This window comes from Paralichthys olivaceus, chromosome 14 (genome assembly GCF_024713975.1).
Source record: "Paralichthys olivaceus isolate ysfri-2021 chromosome 14, ASM2471397v2, whole genome shotgun sequence".
In the NCBI taxonomy this organism is placed as follows: domain Eukaryota; kingdom Metazoa; phylum Chordata; class Actinopteri; order Pleuronectiformes; family Paralichthyidae; genus Paralichthys; species Paralichthys olivaceus.
Window position 1 is genome coordinate 8,527,992 of NC_091106.1, and position 14,969 is coordinate 8,542,960.

General features: G+C 41.4%; 1 protein-coding gene across 2 annotated transcripts in view; it reads right to left on the reverse strand.

The window, feature by feature from the left end:
* Positions 1-14,969, reverse strand: part of disc1 (DISC1 scaffold protein) — a 43,301-nt gene that overhangs the window by 26,984 nt on the left and 1,348 nt on the right. For both annotated transcript variants that reach the window (XR_011246053.1, XM_069538834.1), the window contains exons 2-9: positions 11,207-12,129; positions 10,373-10,442; positions 8,449-8,605; positions 7,275-7,371; positions 6,683-6,915; positions 2,370-2,424; positions 441-543; positions 75-263 (exon numbers count right to left, since the gene is read on the reverse strand). Coding sequence is in view for 1 of the 2 variants with exons in the window: in XM_069538834.1 (XP_069394935.1) it covers positions 75-263; positions 441-543; positions 2,370-2,424; positions 6,683-6,915; positions 7,275-7,371; positions 8,449-8,605; positions 10,373-10,442; positions 11,207-12,129 (1,827 nt within the window). In the remaining variant the exon portion in view is untranslated. The remainder of the gene's footprint in view (positions 1-74; positions 264-440; positions 544-2,369; positions 2,425-6,682; positions 6,916-7,274; positions 7,372-8,448; positions 8,606-10,372; positions 10,443-11,206; positions 12,130-14,969) is intronic.

Here is a 14,969-nt window from a genome sequence, read left to right on the forward strand (position 1 = left end):
TATTTTCTATTTCACTCTGCGGTCCAGTTCCATCTTTCATGTGATCTTGATGCAGACTGAACTCAGTGACTCACCGTGCAGAGCCTCCCTCTGCTCCAGCTCCTTCCTGAGCTGCTGCCTCTGCTCCTTCATCCTGGCCAGCTCCTGGCTGCTCCCCGAGCTGAGGCTGTGCAGCCTCTTGGTCAGAACCTCCAGACGATCTCGCTCCTGGTAAACGGCCTTCATCTCAGCCTTCAGCTCCTTGGCACTGCTGAAGTCATTACCTGCACCAGCGCACCACAGCAGGACATTAAAACTTACACTGCCCATTAATGGGCGCCTTGATCATTAATGGCACAATTAAGCGAGCCTAATGGCGGGCGATCCAAGTAAATGAGGTAAATAAAAAGACGGGAACTCTGTGCAGGGGTGTGATCGGGTGTGGTTGAGCGGGGATTTACCTGAGATGGCCGCCAGTTTGGCTTCATGCAGAGCCAAAAGCTGCGTTTCAGTCTCACTGACTTTTCTCCTTAGGCTGCTTCCCAGCCTCTGACTCATGACCACCTGGGGAAAAGAGAGAGAAAGGGGCAGAGGAGAGAGCGAGAGGAAGGGAGGGGAGGGTGGTAACTAGCAAAACCTTTGCAGACACATGGATCCCACAGGAGGCATTGCTCATTTCCAATTCTGCTTTCATTTCCATTCTTACAAGACCTTACAGATTCATTTCAGTCCTTCTGGCCCTGTGTTGAATACACACCAGGGCATCAACGTCAACGTGTTACCTTGTCGATAACCTTTACAAAGAAAAAGAGTATGTCTCCTTTTTGAGCGGACAGACAGTGAAATGTGAAATCTCCATAAAGTATGCCATTAGAATGTCAGCGAGGAAAAAGGCCCTGAATGTCACGGTCCTGATGGGGAGGCAGCACCTCAGATCTGCAGCTTTCACAGAGGGGTTGATGGCTTCAGATACAACCTGTCTAGCCCCATCTGCCCTCATCCTGCCCTTTACACCTCTCTTCTTTCTAATGTATTCACTTTGAACTGCGGCCAGATACAATCCCCATGATGAGCTTCCTTCTTTTGAGGAACTATTTTCACTGTTCAAAGGGATGTGCAGCCGGAATATCTGACGCATATTCTCGTCGAATCTGACACACTTTTGTGCAACACTTTGAAAAGGCTGTCAAATAGGTTGATATTTCTGAGGCAGAACATCTCCAGGGAGTTTTTCTTCCCCAGAAATACAGACAACGGTTCGCTCAAACAGCCTTGCATAATTTTCATTTCACACGTTACATGGACTCGAAGCTGCTTTTCAAACTGTAGAAATCCTGACATGAGGTGATTTGATTTCAAAACATCTGGCCATTTGTCGGTTTTGAAAAAGTCAATAGAGAGACTGAAAGTTTCTTTCATGGCAGCGATCGTTTTGTCACAGCAGGTGTTCCATTTTCCACATGGTGGATATCTCATTTAGCAACAGAAAGTTTCATTTCAACTGAACAATGGACAAACTTAGGACTGTGGAAAACATGTCAATGCAATGAGTTTATATATATATAAATATATTCCTGTGTTCTTATAATTCCTATACTCATATTTAAGCCTTTATATTTATACATTCATATGTTTATATTTAATTCTTATATCCATATAGAAAGCTTTAATATATATATATATATATATTCAGACACAAAGCCACAATATTACTAAACTCATTTACAAAGCCTATATATTCCTCTGAACTGAAGTCGTAGCATGAACCAAACATTTGATGATTTCTTTCTAAAGAACATAGTAAGAGTAAAAATGTCTTCACAGAGCCCTGTGCCCCCTGCTGTGCCCCCTGTCTCTCTCTCTCTCACACTGTTTGTCCTTAAAGCAGCACCTCTCACAGATTTCTTCTGCTTCTGCTGCAGAGATCTACAGAATGTACACATAGAAGGAAAACCTAAACCCTGAGAAGCAAGAGGAACCTCCAGAGACACGGCACATTTGAAGCACACTAAGCAATTCACACATGGGATGCACAGAAAACCCACCAAATTCACAACTTTAATTATTTTTCTTTAGAGATGCAGGGAAAATAAAAAGTTGAATTGTTTTACTGAGGATTTTATGGAGGATTTAGTCCAAATACAATCTCCAGCCATTTCTGCCGACATCTGCAGAGAGTTCACTGGCTTTTATCAAACAGATATCAGCCCGTGAGTTCAAACTTTAACATTTCGTTGGCACATTTAACACAATGAAGCTGGCAAACAACACATCCTTCCTGTTCTGACCGACTACTCCTTTGATATTCAAAATCTTTCAATCATTGCTGGCATCCTGAGGCGAGGCTGAGCTGTTGTGAGGTAAATTGGGTCAGAGGAGCGGTGGCTTACTTTAGCAGTGGCTTCCTTGATGGACAGATTCAATGCCTGCTCCTGCTCCTGCAGCCTGCAAAAAAATGAAATAGATAGAAAATGATTCAGTTCAGCACTAGAAGTCATTTCTTTCTTTTAGGGACATTTTTTCCATCTAGCTGCAAAGCACACAATCAAGAAATACTGAGTTTAACTTTTATACAGAAAATAAAATCTAGTCTAGTGGGAAAAGAAGAGAACTGACAAAGCCAATAGTTCTACATCCTTGCAACCACGGCAGCAAAAACATCAAAAAACATCGAGTAATAAGAATAAAAGAATGACAGGTTTGTAACTGCATATAAAATAAATATATCAAAGAAAAGGAAAACTATTTCCACTGGGACCCAACATGGAAGATGGGACTGTTAATCATGAATCTTTGCATGTTTGCTTAAATTGCTAAAAACCTATAAAGTCAATAATGTCAACACTGTTGGCCATCTGAGGATGAAACAGCATATTTGCAGGTCAAACATCCAAAACAATTAGCTAAAAGACACTAAAACAAACTGAGTCCCATGATAATTATAGATTATATAATAATGGTCTCTGCTCTGATCACGAAAGACACTTCCACATTAAGAATCTGATCACATCTGATCTACTGCTATAACAAAAATATTGATAACAGCAGCAAAAAAATGAAATAACTGATTTTTGGCCACTTGAGGGCAGCAGAAACGCAGCAATGATTTATCATCATCTTTTAAATGTATGTGTCAAACCTGTTGACCAGCACTTGTTTTTTATTTTTTATTTGATTTACTCGTCCAGCAGATGCACAGCTGATCCAGAGAAACACTGTGATTCATTTGGTGTCATGTTTGTGGCTGTTACGGCTGTATGTGTTTCCTGTGCTGTGTCCCTGTTTTTCTCCTGTCTCTCCTCGAGCTCCAGCCTGATTGAACCAATGGGTTGAATGAGGTGCACCTGGCCTTTAAAAACTCCTGTGTCTGCATCAGAGCGGAGGCTTCCAGTGTTGGGACTGCTGGGCCTCAACAGGGGATTTTAACATTGTGTGTATTGTGTCGTTTGATGAAAATAAATCCCATGGTTCTGCTGTTTTATCGACTTTCTGATCTTGATTTGTATCACTGGTGGTGGGCCACATAATTGTGGGGTTTAACAGTGGCCCAGAGGCAAAATATGGTCCACAGTGTTCACCATCCAACTCAGTGAACACTGAGGTTTTTCACTGCAACCAGCAGCCAAGAGAAACACTGTGAGAGCCACTCAGAGCAGAGAAGATTCCATTAGTTCATCACTGCTGGTTCATTTTCTGTCAATTAAACAGTGATGAATTCAACTGTTTTAGCTTTGTTGAGAATTAAGCATCCTTGGTGACAAATTCAAAATTTATAGGATTAAATATCTTGTTGGTCACAAAGTAGGACAAACTGTTGTAAACATGCATAATTCACATCAGACAGTTTATAGTGAGCTCCACACTGTCATTTCTAATATAAAATGTTTTGGGGGTTTTTGGAGGGTTTTTTACGATGGAAATAGAGAAGCTGTGTTTCCCCAAAAGTGAAGCACAGTGGGTGTACAATATCTGAGCGAAACTAAAACCATGTATTTTCACAATAATAAAAAGTGAATATGGTACAGAGAAATATGTTGTCAAAAAAGATCCCGGTGAGCTCAACTGAGATCAGTTATTTAACCTTTGCATGTGAAAAATGGACGAAACTTTAATTTAGAGGAGAAAAGTGGATCTGTCCAACATGCTGTCTAACTAGTGTGCAAAGATTGAGTTGGTCGTTTACATATGAAACTTATAAATTAACCAGTTATTTGCAGAAAGTCTGTGAGAAGAGAAAAATAACTCTACATTGAGTCATTTTATAGACAGGTTATACAACCGCAAGCCTAAGTTCATTTTCTTTCTTATTTCCACATTTCAGTTTGATGAAATTTAATTTAAATCTAAAGGCTTCATTATTCTTATATTAATAACAACCTCTACAGCAGCGTCCATGATAAGAAAAACAGAAGATACCGTTTCATTTGTTTTCATTGACTGGCTCATTAGATTTAACTGTGGAGATGAATAGTTCAGTTCAAGTGTAATCATGGTAATGTAAACAAGCAAACAGGACAAACCATTAAGGTCACATTATTTGTTGACAGAGATATAAATCAATTCATAGATGAGGGGGGGAAAAGAGCATAAAATCCATTAAGCACAACACAGTCACCTTGAGACAGTCCCAGTTGTCTCATATCATAAAATTCCGTCTGCCCTTTACATGTTATTCAAGGGGATGTTCGGGGTAAGTCAGAGTAAACGTTGGCTCTGAACATCAGTGTTCGACACCTGTTTCTGTGGCGATTCGCCTCCTCTGGAAAGTGAGGATTTCTTTCATCCGGTAACTACAAGAAAATGCACCTCAACACGAGAGAGAAAAGCCCCTGTGATATTTGGAAAGAGAGCTGCAGCACAATCATCACAATGACCCCGGAGCAAGCCGCCTGGAGATGTGCTGCGGCTGAATATCCAATCTGAGGTCGCAGTTTCAATCAGCAGCCAGAATAAATGCGTTCCACTCGGGGTGAGAATATGCCAGATATCAAATTATGCTAGTGATGGTGGGTCACGCCACAGAGAAGGCGATAAGTACAATTTCCATGTCTTCCTAACGAGTGGCAAGACATAGAGGCTTTTCAGGGTGCACCCTCGCAGGCTATTAACTTCAGAGGAGGTGATGCAAAGTAATCATTTGCATCTGAGAGAAAAACCATTAAAATTCAAAGCAGGTTCAGGCAGGTGTAAGAGAAGAGGATCGAGGGCACAGGGGATGAGTGGAGTGTGGCTCCTCGATGTACCCTCTCTGAATCTGCAAATAAACAAATTGTTCCTCTTTAAGTTGAATAAATTAGTATATCACATTACATTCAACTGGGAGGCACGTTTGTCTAAAAATAAACTACAGAATAATGCAGCCAGTGTCCATCAGAGTTGCATGTGCTCTCTCCCAAACCTCCAAAAGCGTGTGCAATTTTCACTATTTCTGGATTGTGATAACACCATATATTCAGTATGTAACACTGACGGTGTTTTAAATGTTGATTTGAAATAAACGTGACTCAGTTAAACTTTCTTGGATAAAGATAGGACAGTGGTGCTGTACGATATATTCATAATATAAGTTCTATTAAGGATACCACTTTGTTAATCGGAGGATAAATGATGATTCAGTGAAACAGATCGTCTGCACACATCCTCTTCCTCTAATGATAAGGAAATACGTGACATGACACTGGGAGGAAGATCATGCTCAGATTGATCACTGTTGTAGTGTCATCACCTATATCTCACAGCTCTCTTGCAGCACCACCTGCTGCACAGTGGTACTGCAGGAACTATTGCACCAGTTAGGGGTGAATGAATATGGCTTATGCAGAAGAACGCTCTGTGTGGCAATATTAAAGAAAGTGGGGGAAAAAATCTGTGGATCCGGCCCCCATGACAAACAGATAAAAACATCACATCCCTGGTGGAGGTCAAAGGTTAACTCTGTTCTCAGTTAATGCAGCCCCTGAAGAATACATGACAGAGATGCAACAGGGACAGTCAAAATGTCCCTGAGCAAGACTGTGAGCAATAATGATGGTTATTTGTTTCCCGTATGATTCATATTAGTATGATACTTTACCATGCTGTATAAATTCTACAAAATATATGACAACCAAAACATCAAAAGTAATATGTGTGCAACCTTTTACCAAATCAAATTGCCAGTGAGTGAAGGTCACGCATGTGATGGTCTGATAAAATATTGTCACAGTGGGGTAGTGTTCAGGCAAGTTTGACTCCAGTGATACAACATCAAGCAGGTGTAAAATGCAAATGTATAAAGTGTGAAAATGTTTCTTCGCTCCAGGACACATTTCCATTTTCTACATACATTTGCACATTTTGTCAGTTACGCTGGACTCTGCACAGCAGGAGCACACAGAATGAGTGACTTTGCCATAAATGTGTTTGTTTCTTCACTGGGATTGAACTGTTTTCATGCACTGGTCACACAAAAATGGTGAGAGTTCATTTCCCGTAATAAAGTAGTGTGGTTTAACGACCTGGTGTTTTTTTAAGGGGGCATGATATTTCAGAAATAATGAGAAAAACAGGCTAAACCGGATCAGACAGACTTTGATATGTGCTTGTACATTTTTTGCCAAGATAAATGTTTAGCTAGCAGGTAAGCAAACATGTAATCAAGTCTATAAGAACACAACTAGAGAAAAAACTCTGGTCAATTATTCAACATGTCTTTGACGCTGACCTTAGTGTGGAAGGTGGCAGGGAGACGGAAATCTGCAGGCGGTTTTCGGATGTGACGAGGTCCTGCAGTGTTTGGCTCATGTCGCAGAGCTGGGCCACGGTGCAGCTCCTCAGCACGGAGCCCTCCAGCTCCTCAGCCTCCACCTGCTGCTCCTCCTGCTGGATCTGCTCCTCCAGACATTGACTGCGGTCCCTCAGCTCCGCCAGCCTCTGCTGCAGCTCGGCCATCTCCTCCTGCACAGGTTTCAACACTCTCATTCACTTGTATGATTTGTATGAAGCTACTTAAGATCATAATAAATCAAATGAGATGACACTTTAATAATCTAAATCAGTAGATTTAGCTTATATATGTAAGAGCAGAAACTGAAGCGACAAACGGCACACATCTTTCTATAAATTACCATTTATCAGTATTATAATGTAGCAATATAAGATTTGTATTATGAGTATTAATAATGAGATTCGCCACTTCACTGTTGAGCTATTGGCAACTCTGAGTATTTTAGAAATGTCAGTAACTTTTCATGTGTGAAGAAGGAAAATGCAGAGACCATCGTCAGCTCCTGTGACATAACGTGAGCTGAATTTACCTCCACCATCCGTTTCTCTCGGATCAGACGATCTCTTTGAAGCAGCTGACCCTGGGATGAGTCACACCGCTCCCCCCCGTCAGGTTCTGCACCCTCCCTGCCGATGTGCAACAAAAATACAGTCTCTGGTGTCTCCATTTTTTTTTGTATCATGACTTCTCTAAACTGTATTTAACACACCTTACATCCATATTTCACACCCCCTTTGTGAGTGAGATACAGGTATGAAGAGGAAACACATTAACACAACTTTACTGTGTGAGCTTTAGGTTGTATTTGTTCAGGATACCCTCTGGAGGGACCCCACCTGATTCCCTTCCTGTTACAGGAGCTATTTTTGAAATCCCCTCCCTGACTGCTCCGTCACAATGGGGGAACATAAATTCAGTTTACCCTCAGAAATCTTTGAAAAAACAAATTATAACAAGAGCTAGCAACGTGTTGACTTCTGTACTGCAATGCCCCATGTAATCGGATTGTGATTAAATGATAGAAGTGGAAACCAGTAGCAAATAAAATCTTTCATAAAATAAGATGAAACAATTTTCATAGTATCATTCACTGTGCTGGAAATATCATCACTCGGTAGAAGATGGTGTCATATATTTTACTTATGAAAACAAATTTACAAAAGACCTTAAATCCAAATAGACATATAGTGCCCAATTAAAACTACTAATAATGCAGAATGAGTTGTTTCAGAAAGATGTATATTATAATAGTGGATTGTGATTCATTGAATTAGTGTTTGTATTACTTTAATGTACAACTGCAATGATTAGTCGATGCATTAATTAGTCAATCCAGAGAAAATTTATTGGATTATATTTGGATTTTGATGATCATTAATTGATTCCAGCTTCTCTGATGTGACCATTTCTCTCTGTGATATCTGACAAAAAATGTAATATCTTTTGATATTGAAAGTATCCTTCTATCAATATTTGATTCTGATTTGTAGCAGAGCGCAAGTATGTGCCTCAGTAAATGTTCTTAGTTATCAAATTAAATGATAATATCACACTCCAATATCAAAATCTATCACAGTTTTAACCTCATCAATCCGATGAGAATAATATCCGAATAACAATGCTTTTTTTTTTTAATGTGACCAGTGTGAGTTGTGTGTGCACTAGAGAGGCGTCGTGGAATCACTACTGCCTGCGAGACTGACCTGTGCTGGCTGCAGTCTGCCCTCTGGAGGGCGCTGTGCACCACTTGTCTGAGCCGCTCCAGGAACAGAGCCACGCTGGTTTGTCTGGAGGGTAAACCCAGCTGCAGAGCTCCCCGCTCACTGCACAGCTCCTCCAGTTTTTTCCCAAAACGCTCGGCTGTAGATTCACACAAACACAAATCCTCCGATGAACATGCAGCATCAAGTGCAAGACAAAAAGTTCAGCACAGCAAGTCAGAGAGTTGATGTAGAAACTTCATGTAGATACTGCTGTGCAGAGAGCAAATTACCAGGCTGCATTCACTGAAATAACATGACTACACACATCATTCCTTATTCAATTACCTAATTAGCTCTCACTAGAAGGATTTACAGAGACTAAGCAGACAAGACATTGTTCATTCTCAAACCCTCATGTTATTTGACCCTGTTTTGAATGAATGACCCCTCTCTTGTGGTGTCATGGTAAAAGTAAAAGAGTAAAAGAATCTGGGGGTAAAACATCCAGATAATGATCAGAAAGAAAATCTAATCATCTGTCTCAGTCTATTTCGCAGAAATCCGTTCTTATGTTTTTCAGGCATCCTGCTGACAGACATTTTTCAATTACCGATGGTGGGAAACAGCTGAACTTCTCTGATACAGTTCAAAATGTCAGAGAGGGGGTTTGTGATGTATACTATCAAAAGACAAACAGAGAACACCTGACAAGACACACTGACCCACATAGAATCACGCGCCAAAATAGTTCAAGGTCTTCAGGAACTCGACAGCAGATGTTCGTATTTATTCCTGTCACAAGGCTCGAGAAATGGGTCAGAATATAATCTTGTTTTGAAAATAAACTTTCCTCTGGCCAACTAATGGAAAAAGCGGGTCAAGTCGGATTTTAAATGAATGTGGTTGCTCCTGGACATTGATGTAAAAAGAGTCCAGATTAAATTTGTTTGGTTTGAGGAGTGGCTGGGTCTCTCCTCTCGGGTTAAATCATCAAATAAGAGTGAATGATGGAACATGAATCGTTGTCCACAAAGCTCAATAAGCCTCAAGGTTTTTCTAATACATAAATGAATGTTTGATTTAGCTTTACCTGCTCTCTGCAACATTCATTGGTTTCTGAGGCTGAGTTTGACATGGCTGACTGACGAGTTCCACACTTTTAGATACAGACACAAAGCGAGAGAAGCGAGATCAGACTATTCAACCCTTTAGCCAATACAGATTCAGCTAATAAAGCATCACCTCTCCAAACAATGATATTATTTGGAGGATAATGGTAATACCCCCAATGCAAAAATTTGACGAAAATAGAAAATGAAATCAAAACCTTCTGGTTAGTTATATTTCACTGGGAAGTTTCAATATATGTCACTAAAGTCTGCAGTAAGTTTCCATGTGGTACTGGGTGTGGTTTGTGTGTCATGAATCAGTGAACAACGACCCATTTCTTCTGTGCTAATCAATCCATGGTCTTCTGCCCTCACATGCTTTTATCACATATTTCAACATAATCCAACTCTAAATCAGTTAGCGAGATATCCAATAAAAGCAAATTACTTCTTCCACCATCTTAAACACAAAGGTCAAATCGTGACTGAATCAAAGACTCAAATCATGAGTGAAACCTCAGGATAATTGAGGGTTAGAATCCCATGGAAATAATGTGAGGCTGCTACAGCTTTTATATCAACTTTGCAACTCTCAGTTCATCCTCCTGTTGAAACATGTAAGATAACATATATAATGCATGTTCTTGATTCAGAATGAAATAAAAGCAATGAATGTGTAAAAATTATTCAAAAAATTAAGGAAAGGAAAACATGGGAGACATTGGTGCTGTTCAATTAATCCACAGCTACAGCATCTCATCATATGAAATGACCTACTTATTAAACCAGAGGCTCAGCTCAAAGTCTTAGTTCACCTGCGTCATAGTCATCATCCAAAATAGCCTTCTGCTGGAGTCTCTGCAGCTTCAACATCATGGATTCAATCTGACAGGGAGACACAACGGACAGAAGACAGAACACATTACCCAACAGTCCAAAGTGCGATGCTCTTTAAACAGTGGCCACAGGCTAAAAAAAACTAAAAACATGTTTGGGTGCAAAACCCGTCATGTCAGAGTGACACCAAGGTCAGCAAGTTATGGACAGCGTATGCATTTTTAAAACCACCATCAGAACTAAACATTACTTTGTTCAACTTTTGTCTGTCACATACAATTTCAAAGACTTTGCTTGTTTAGTTTAGTGTGTTAACTCTTGTGCATTCTCAGAGATGTCCCAAATGAAAAAAGATTACAGACAAAACATTTCTGCAACATAAATGATGTGGTAATACATTATAATACAGCCTATGAAGTGTTAATTCAATTAAATAATTTCAAAACTCAGGCACTGATGAAATTCTATAATGAATAATACCTTTAATAAAAAAACTTAATTTCATAGATAGTGGGTAAGAATGGTCCCATAGACTGTATAAATAGATGGATGACACAAAATCATCTGGATTGCCCCCTGGTGGATGACTGCAGTATAGCTAACCGCTTCCTCCATGTTAGTGGATAGGACATGGACCAAACATAAAAAAGGACACATGAAATTGTTTTTTCTCAATGATGGTGTCTGTCATTTAAGGTCATTCTTATCACATGATGTATGTCCAAGTGATAATCTTTCTGATAAGTTTGATTTTAATATGTTATTTGTTGTAAGAATGAGGTGAAAGGTCATGATTGATATCAGAGACCCACCTTGGTGTGTGTGCGGTTGTTTTGGAGGCAGTCTTGCAGCACCACCTCGTACTTCTTCACCAGGTTGTCCCAGCCTTGGTCGGAGGCGGGCGTGGCGCTCTCATAGCCTGAGGTGACAGAGGAGGCGGACGCCGTGTCCGAGTCCACAGACAGCGAGGAGGTTAGCTCTATGTCCAGAGATCGGCAGTCGCAGTCATGCAGGTCGGACAAGGCCTCCCTGCCATCCCACATACATTCCCGCCAAAACCTCCCTTCTGACGACAGCTCCTCTCCCTCGGCCTGGCTGCAGAGAGTGCAGGAGGGTGGCGATTGGCCAGTAGTGGAGTGCTTGGAGACATCAGCAGGGAAGCTCTCTGGTTTCGTTTGAGGTGAACTAGGTGCTTTAGTTGACTGATTGAGTGGTTGTCGTTCCCGGGCTGGTTGAGCAGTGGTTGTGTCCATTCTCTGGCTTGAGTCGAGCGATTGTCGGATGAAACTGAAGCTTGAGTTAAAGGAGTCCGAGGACTGTAGTGCGGAGGTTGATTTTAACCAGAGATCCCTCTGCGGCAGTGGGGACGGACCCTGATGGCTGGATGTACCGTTGATGGCAGTGCAGTCCTCATGAGGCAGAGGATGGGTAACAGAGCAGATAACGCTCTTACTCTTCCTGGAGCTACATGTGAGTTTATCAGGCTGCTGCTGATTTATTAAGGACACTTGGACAGCAGGTGTTAGACTCATCCTCTGTGTGCTGGTGGCTTCAGTGAGGTCAGGGTGACGCCCAGATTTTCCGTTCCTCAAGCAAGTGGTCCTCCCTTCCTCCTTCTCCTCCTCCTGACCATGAGGCATGTGCTGTAGTCTGGACTGCTCTCCTCTCATGTACCCCGGTCTTCTGTGGAGCCTCTTACGGCCGGAGCTGCCAGCCGCACCTGATGCTCTGCCACCTGTCAGTGCAGAGATTAACCATTAAGCTGGACGACACGGTCATGAGGAAGATAAACAGTGAGCTCATAGAACTGGCAGGATTTAATGTGCAATCACTGCACACCAGGGACATGTGACATCAAATTGCACCAGAATTAAAAACGCCAGATGATTGACAATCTCTGTGTGATGAAAACAAAATTCTGTGATTTCACGCAGTCCCGCCCCTCGACCCTTAAAGCCAGAATCTCCTTGCTAACTGGATGACAAACAACTTTGGCAGCTGTGTGACATTTCCCAGGGCTCTGCTCCAGCTGTTGGGAAATACCAAAGCCACTCAGTCATTTGAGTTAAGACATGCCTCTCAAAGGAAAAGAAGACAAAATGCAGACTTCTTCTAGAGGTCAACTTTCAATTTGTTTACATTTGAAAACACAACTATATTACTTTAGACTGTGGGAGACCTATTCGGGGATACAGGCCTTGTACCTGGAATCCATCCCTATGTGCTGTGTATAAATAAAACTGTCTTGCCTTGTAGGCTTGGGATGAAAGTAAAGTTGAATGAGTTTGATCAGTAACAGAACATTAATGAAACAGAAAAAAACTGCAGTGATGAGTTATCAAGATTCAGATTCAGACCATTTTTTCAGTTGAGACTAGACTGTAGCCTTTATAAAGATGGATGACATGGCAGCTTCCTAAAAGTGAAGCCAAGTCATCTGGACTGCCCCCTGGTGGCTGGCAGCAGTATAGGTCATAATACTGGATATTTAGTGGCTGGATGATTTTTTCCAAAAGGTGGTTTCTGACATTTTAGGAAGTTATTACACTGACGTCTGATAAAGTGTATATTTTTCCGTCAGTTTGGTTTTAAGTAATTATTTGATGCTATAAGAACAGGTTGAAACTAAATATCAAAGATGGCTTCTGACATTTTAGCTAGTTCTTGCACTGATGTATGTATAAGTGCTTATTTTTCTAGTATGTTTTGTTTTAAGTAATTATTTGATTCTATAAAACTCAATATCAAAGATGGCAGCAGCAGTTTTGGAAACATTAACCTTGGATTCATCATTTGCTTCGCAGAAACTTAAATATTGGTAACGCAATTATGTAAAACCTACAGAGACATGGATAAGTGATCGAGCAAGAAGCAGGATGATAAAGGATCTGTTTGTGCTCAGAGCTGGACACCTGCTGCAGCTCCACATGATGAACACATATAACGTGCAGGATTCAGAAAAGGAGACAGGCTGAGATGTGGGGAATCAACAGCCTCTTTGTGCACAGCTGCGCTGCGCCCTCTTCCACTGGCTCTCCATTTTCTCTTCCTACTCACACACACACTAAGGACACACGGCCACACACATTTGTGCAGAAAACAGTGGGATCAGTCTTATTACTGTCATTGTACAACCCTGTTATACATTTTCAAAAAGCAAACAACACAACCATTATTTCAATAACAAACATTCAGACTATCTCTACAAATCCTTTATTTGTGTGATTTCAGTTTTTCTATCTTCTAGTTCTATAGCATAGATTTTATAAAAGGATTATATATTGTATCAAGGATCTTTATGTAGAGTCTATAGTCTATAGTTTGATGTAAAGACAGGAACACTGGGTCTCAGACAAACCGTGACCACCACAAAGCAATGACATCCCACGCTCAACCCCCCCATGACTTCCAATGATGTCACTCCTAAACCATCCCATGTGACCGGACAGGAAGAGGCACAAACACACAGAACTTGAAGGAGAGTGGGAATGTAATAGGCTGACAGGAAGGCAGGATTTGAAGTGAGAGTGAAATAGGGGTATTGCCATTGTGCATAAGCTGTGCATGTATGTGTGTGTGGGGCGTGGGACAGTCTCCAATAAAAGCCTCCTGTCCACCGGGACCACTACAATGAAGCTCAGGTTACGGCTTCATTGGTGTTACTTCGCAGACGTGGTCGCTGTTCCATAACCAATTTAAGAAACCCAACCCTCTCTGTAGGTACGAGTGCACATCGTCCACCATCTGCTGTGTCAAGATACAGTCTGTTATAACAAAGAGGCGACTCCAGAGAGTCAGAGAGCCCAGGAGCTGAGAGGACTCGATGATAGAGAGTGTCACTGTATCCTCGCTGTGCTTCGATTGCACAAAGACAGCTCCTCTCAGTGAAGGGGAAGGAAATGCCTCAGGGCCTATTCTGTGTGTGTCTGTGTGTGTGTGTGTGTGTGTGTGTGTGTGTGTGTGTGTGTGTGTGTGTGTGTGTGTGTGTGTGTGTGTGTGTGTGTGTCTGTGTGTGTGTGTGTTTAGGGGCCATCTACATCATGGCTGAGGAGGTATGTCATTTGCTGCTTCCTGTCTGGCTTTGTGCTAAAAAAGTTTGTCGGGAATTCCGACAGAAATATAAATAAGCGAAAGGAGACTAGAGTAGTTCAACACTGACAACCACATGATCGATTATTTACTTTTGGATATTAAAGACCCCCACTCCCCTCCCAGAGGCCTTTGGATCAACGCTGCATCTCATTGGTTGAGCAGAGGAATGTAGAGGACAACATTAAAACACAAATGTTTAAGGAACAACCTCAGCTCCCTAACAAACACACACACACACACATGCTTGTCAGCAGCCTCTGAAGAAGCACCTCTCCACTTGTGACTGACCACAGTGACAGAGGAAGTGGAAGTGAAAGTCAGTGATGAGTGTGACAAGAAGTTTGTCATCCATGCATCCATCAAATTGGTGATTCACCATTGAACTTCTGTTACATTGCTTTTGATTACATTACAAAGATCATCGATACACTTTTGTTTTAGTCCTACTTTTGATCTGATCAGTTATGGGTCAGTTTTGAAAAT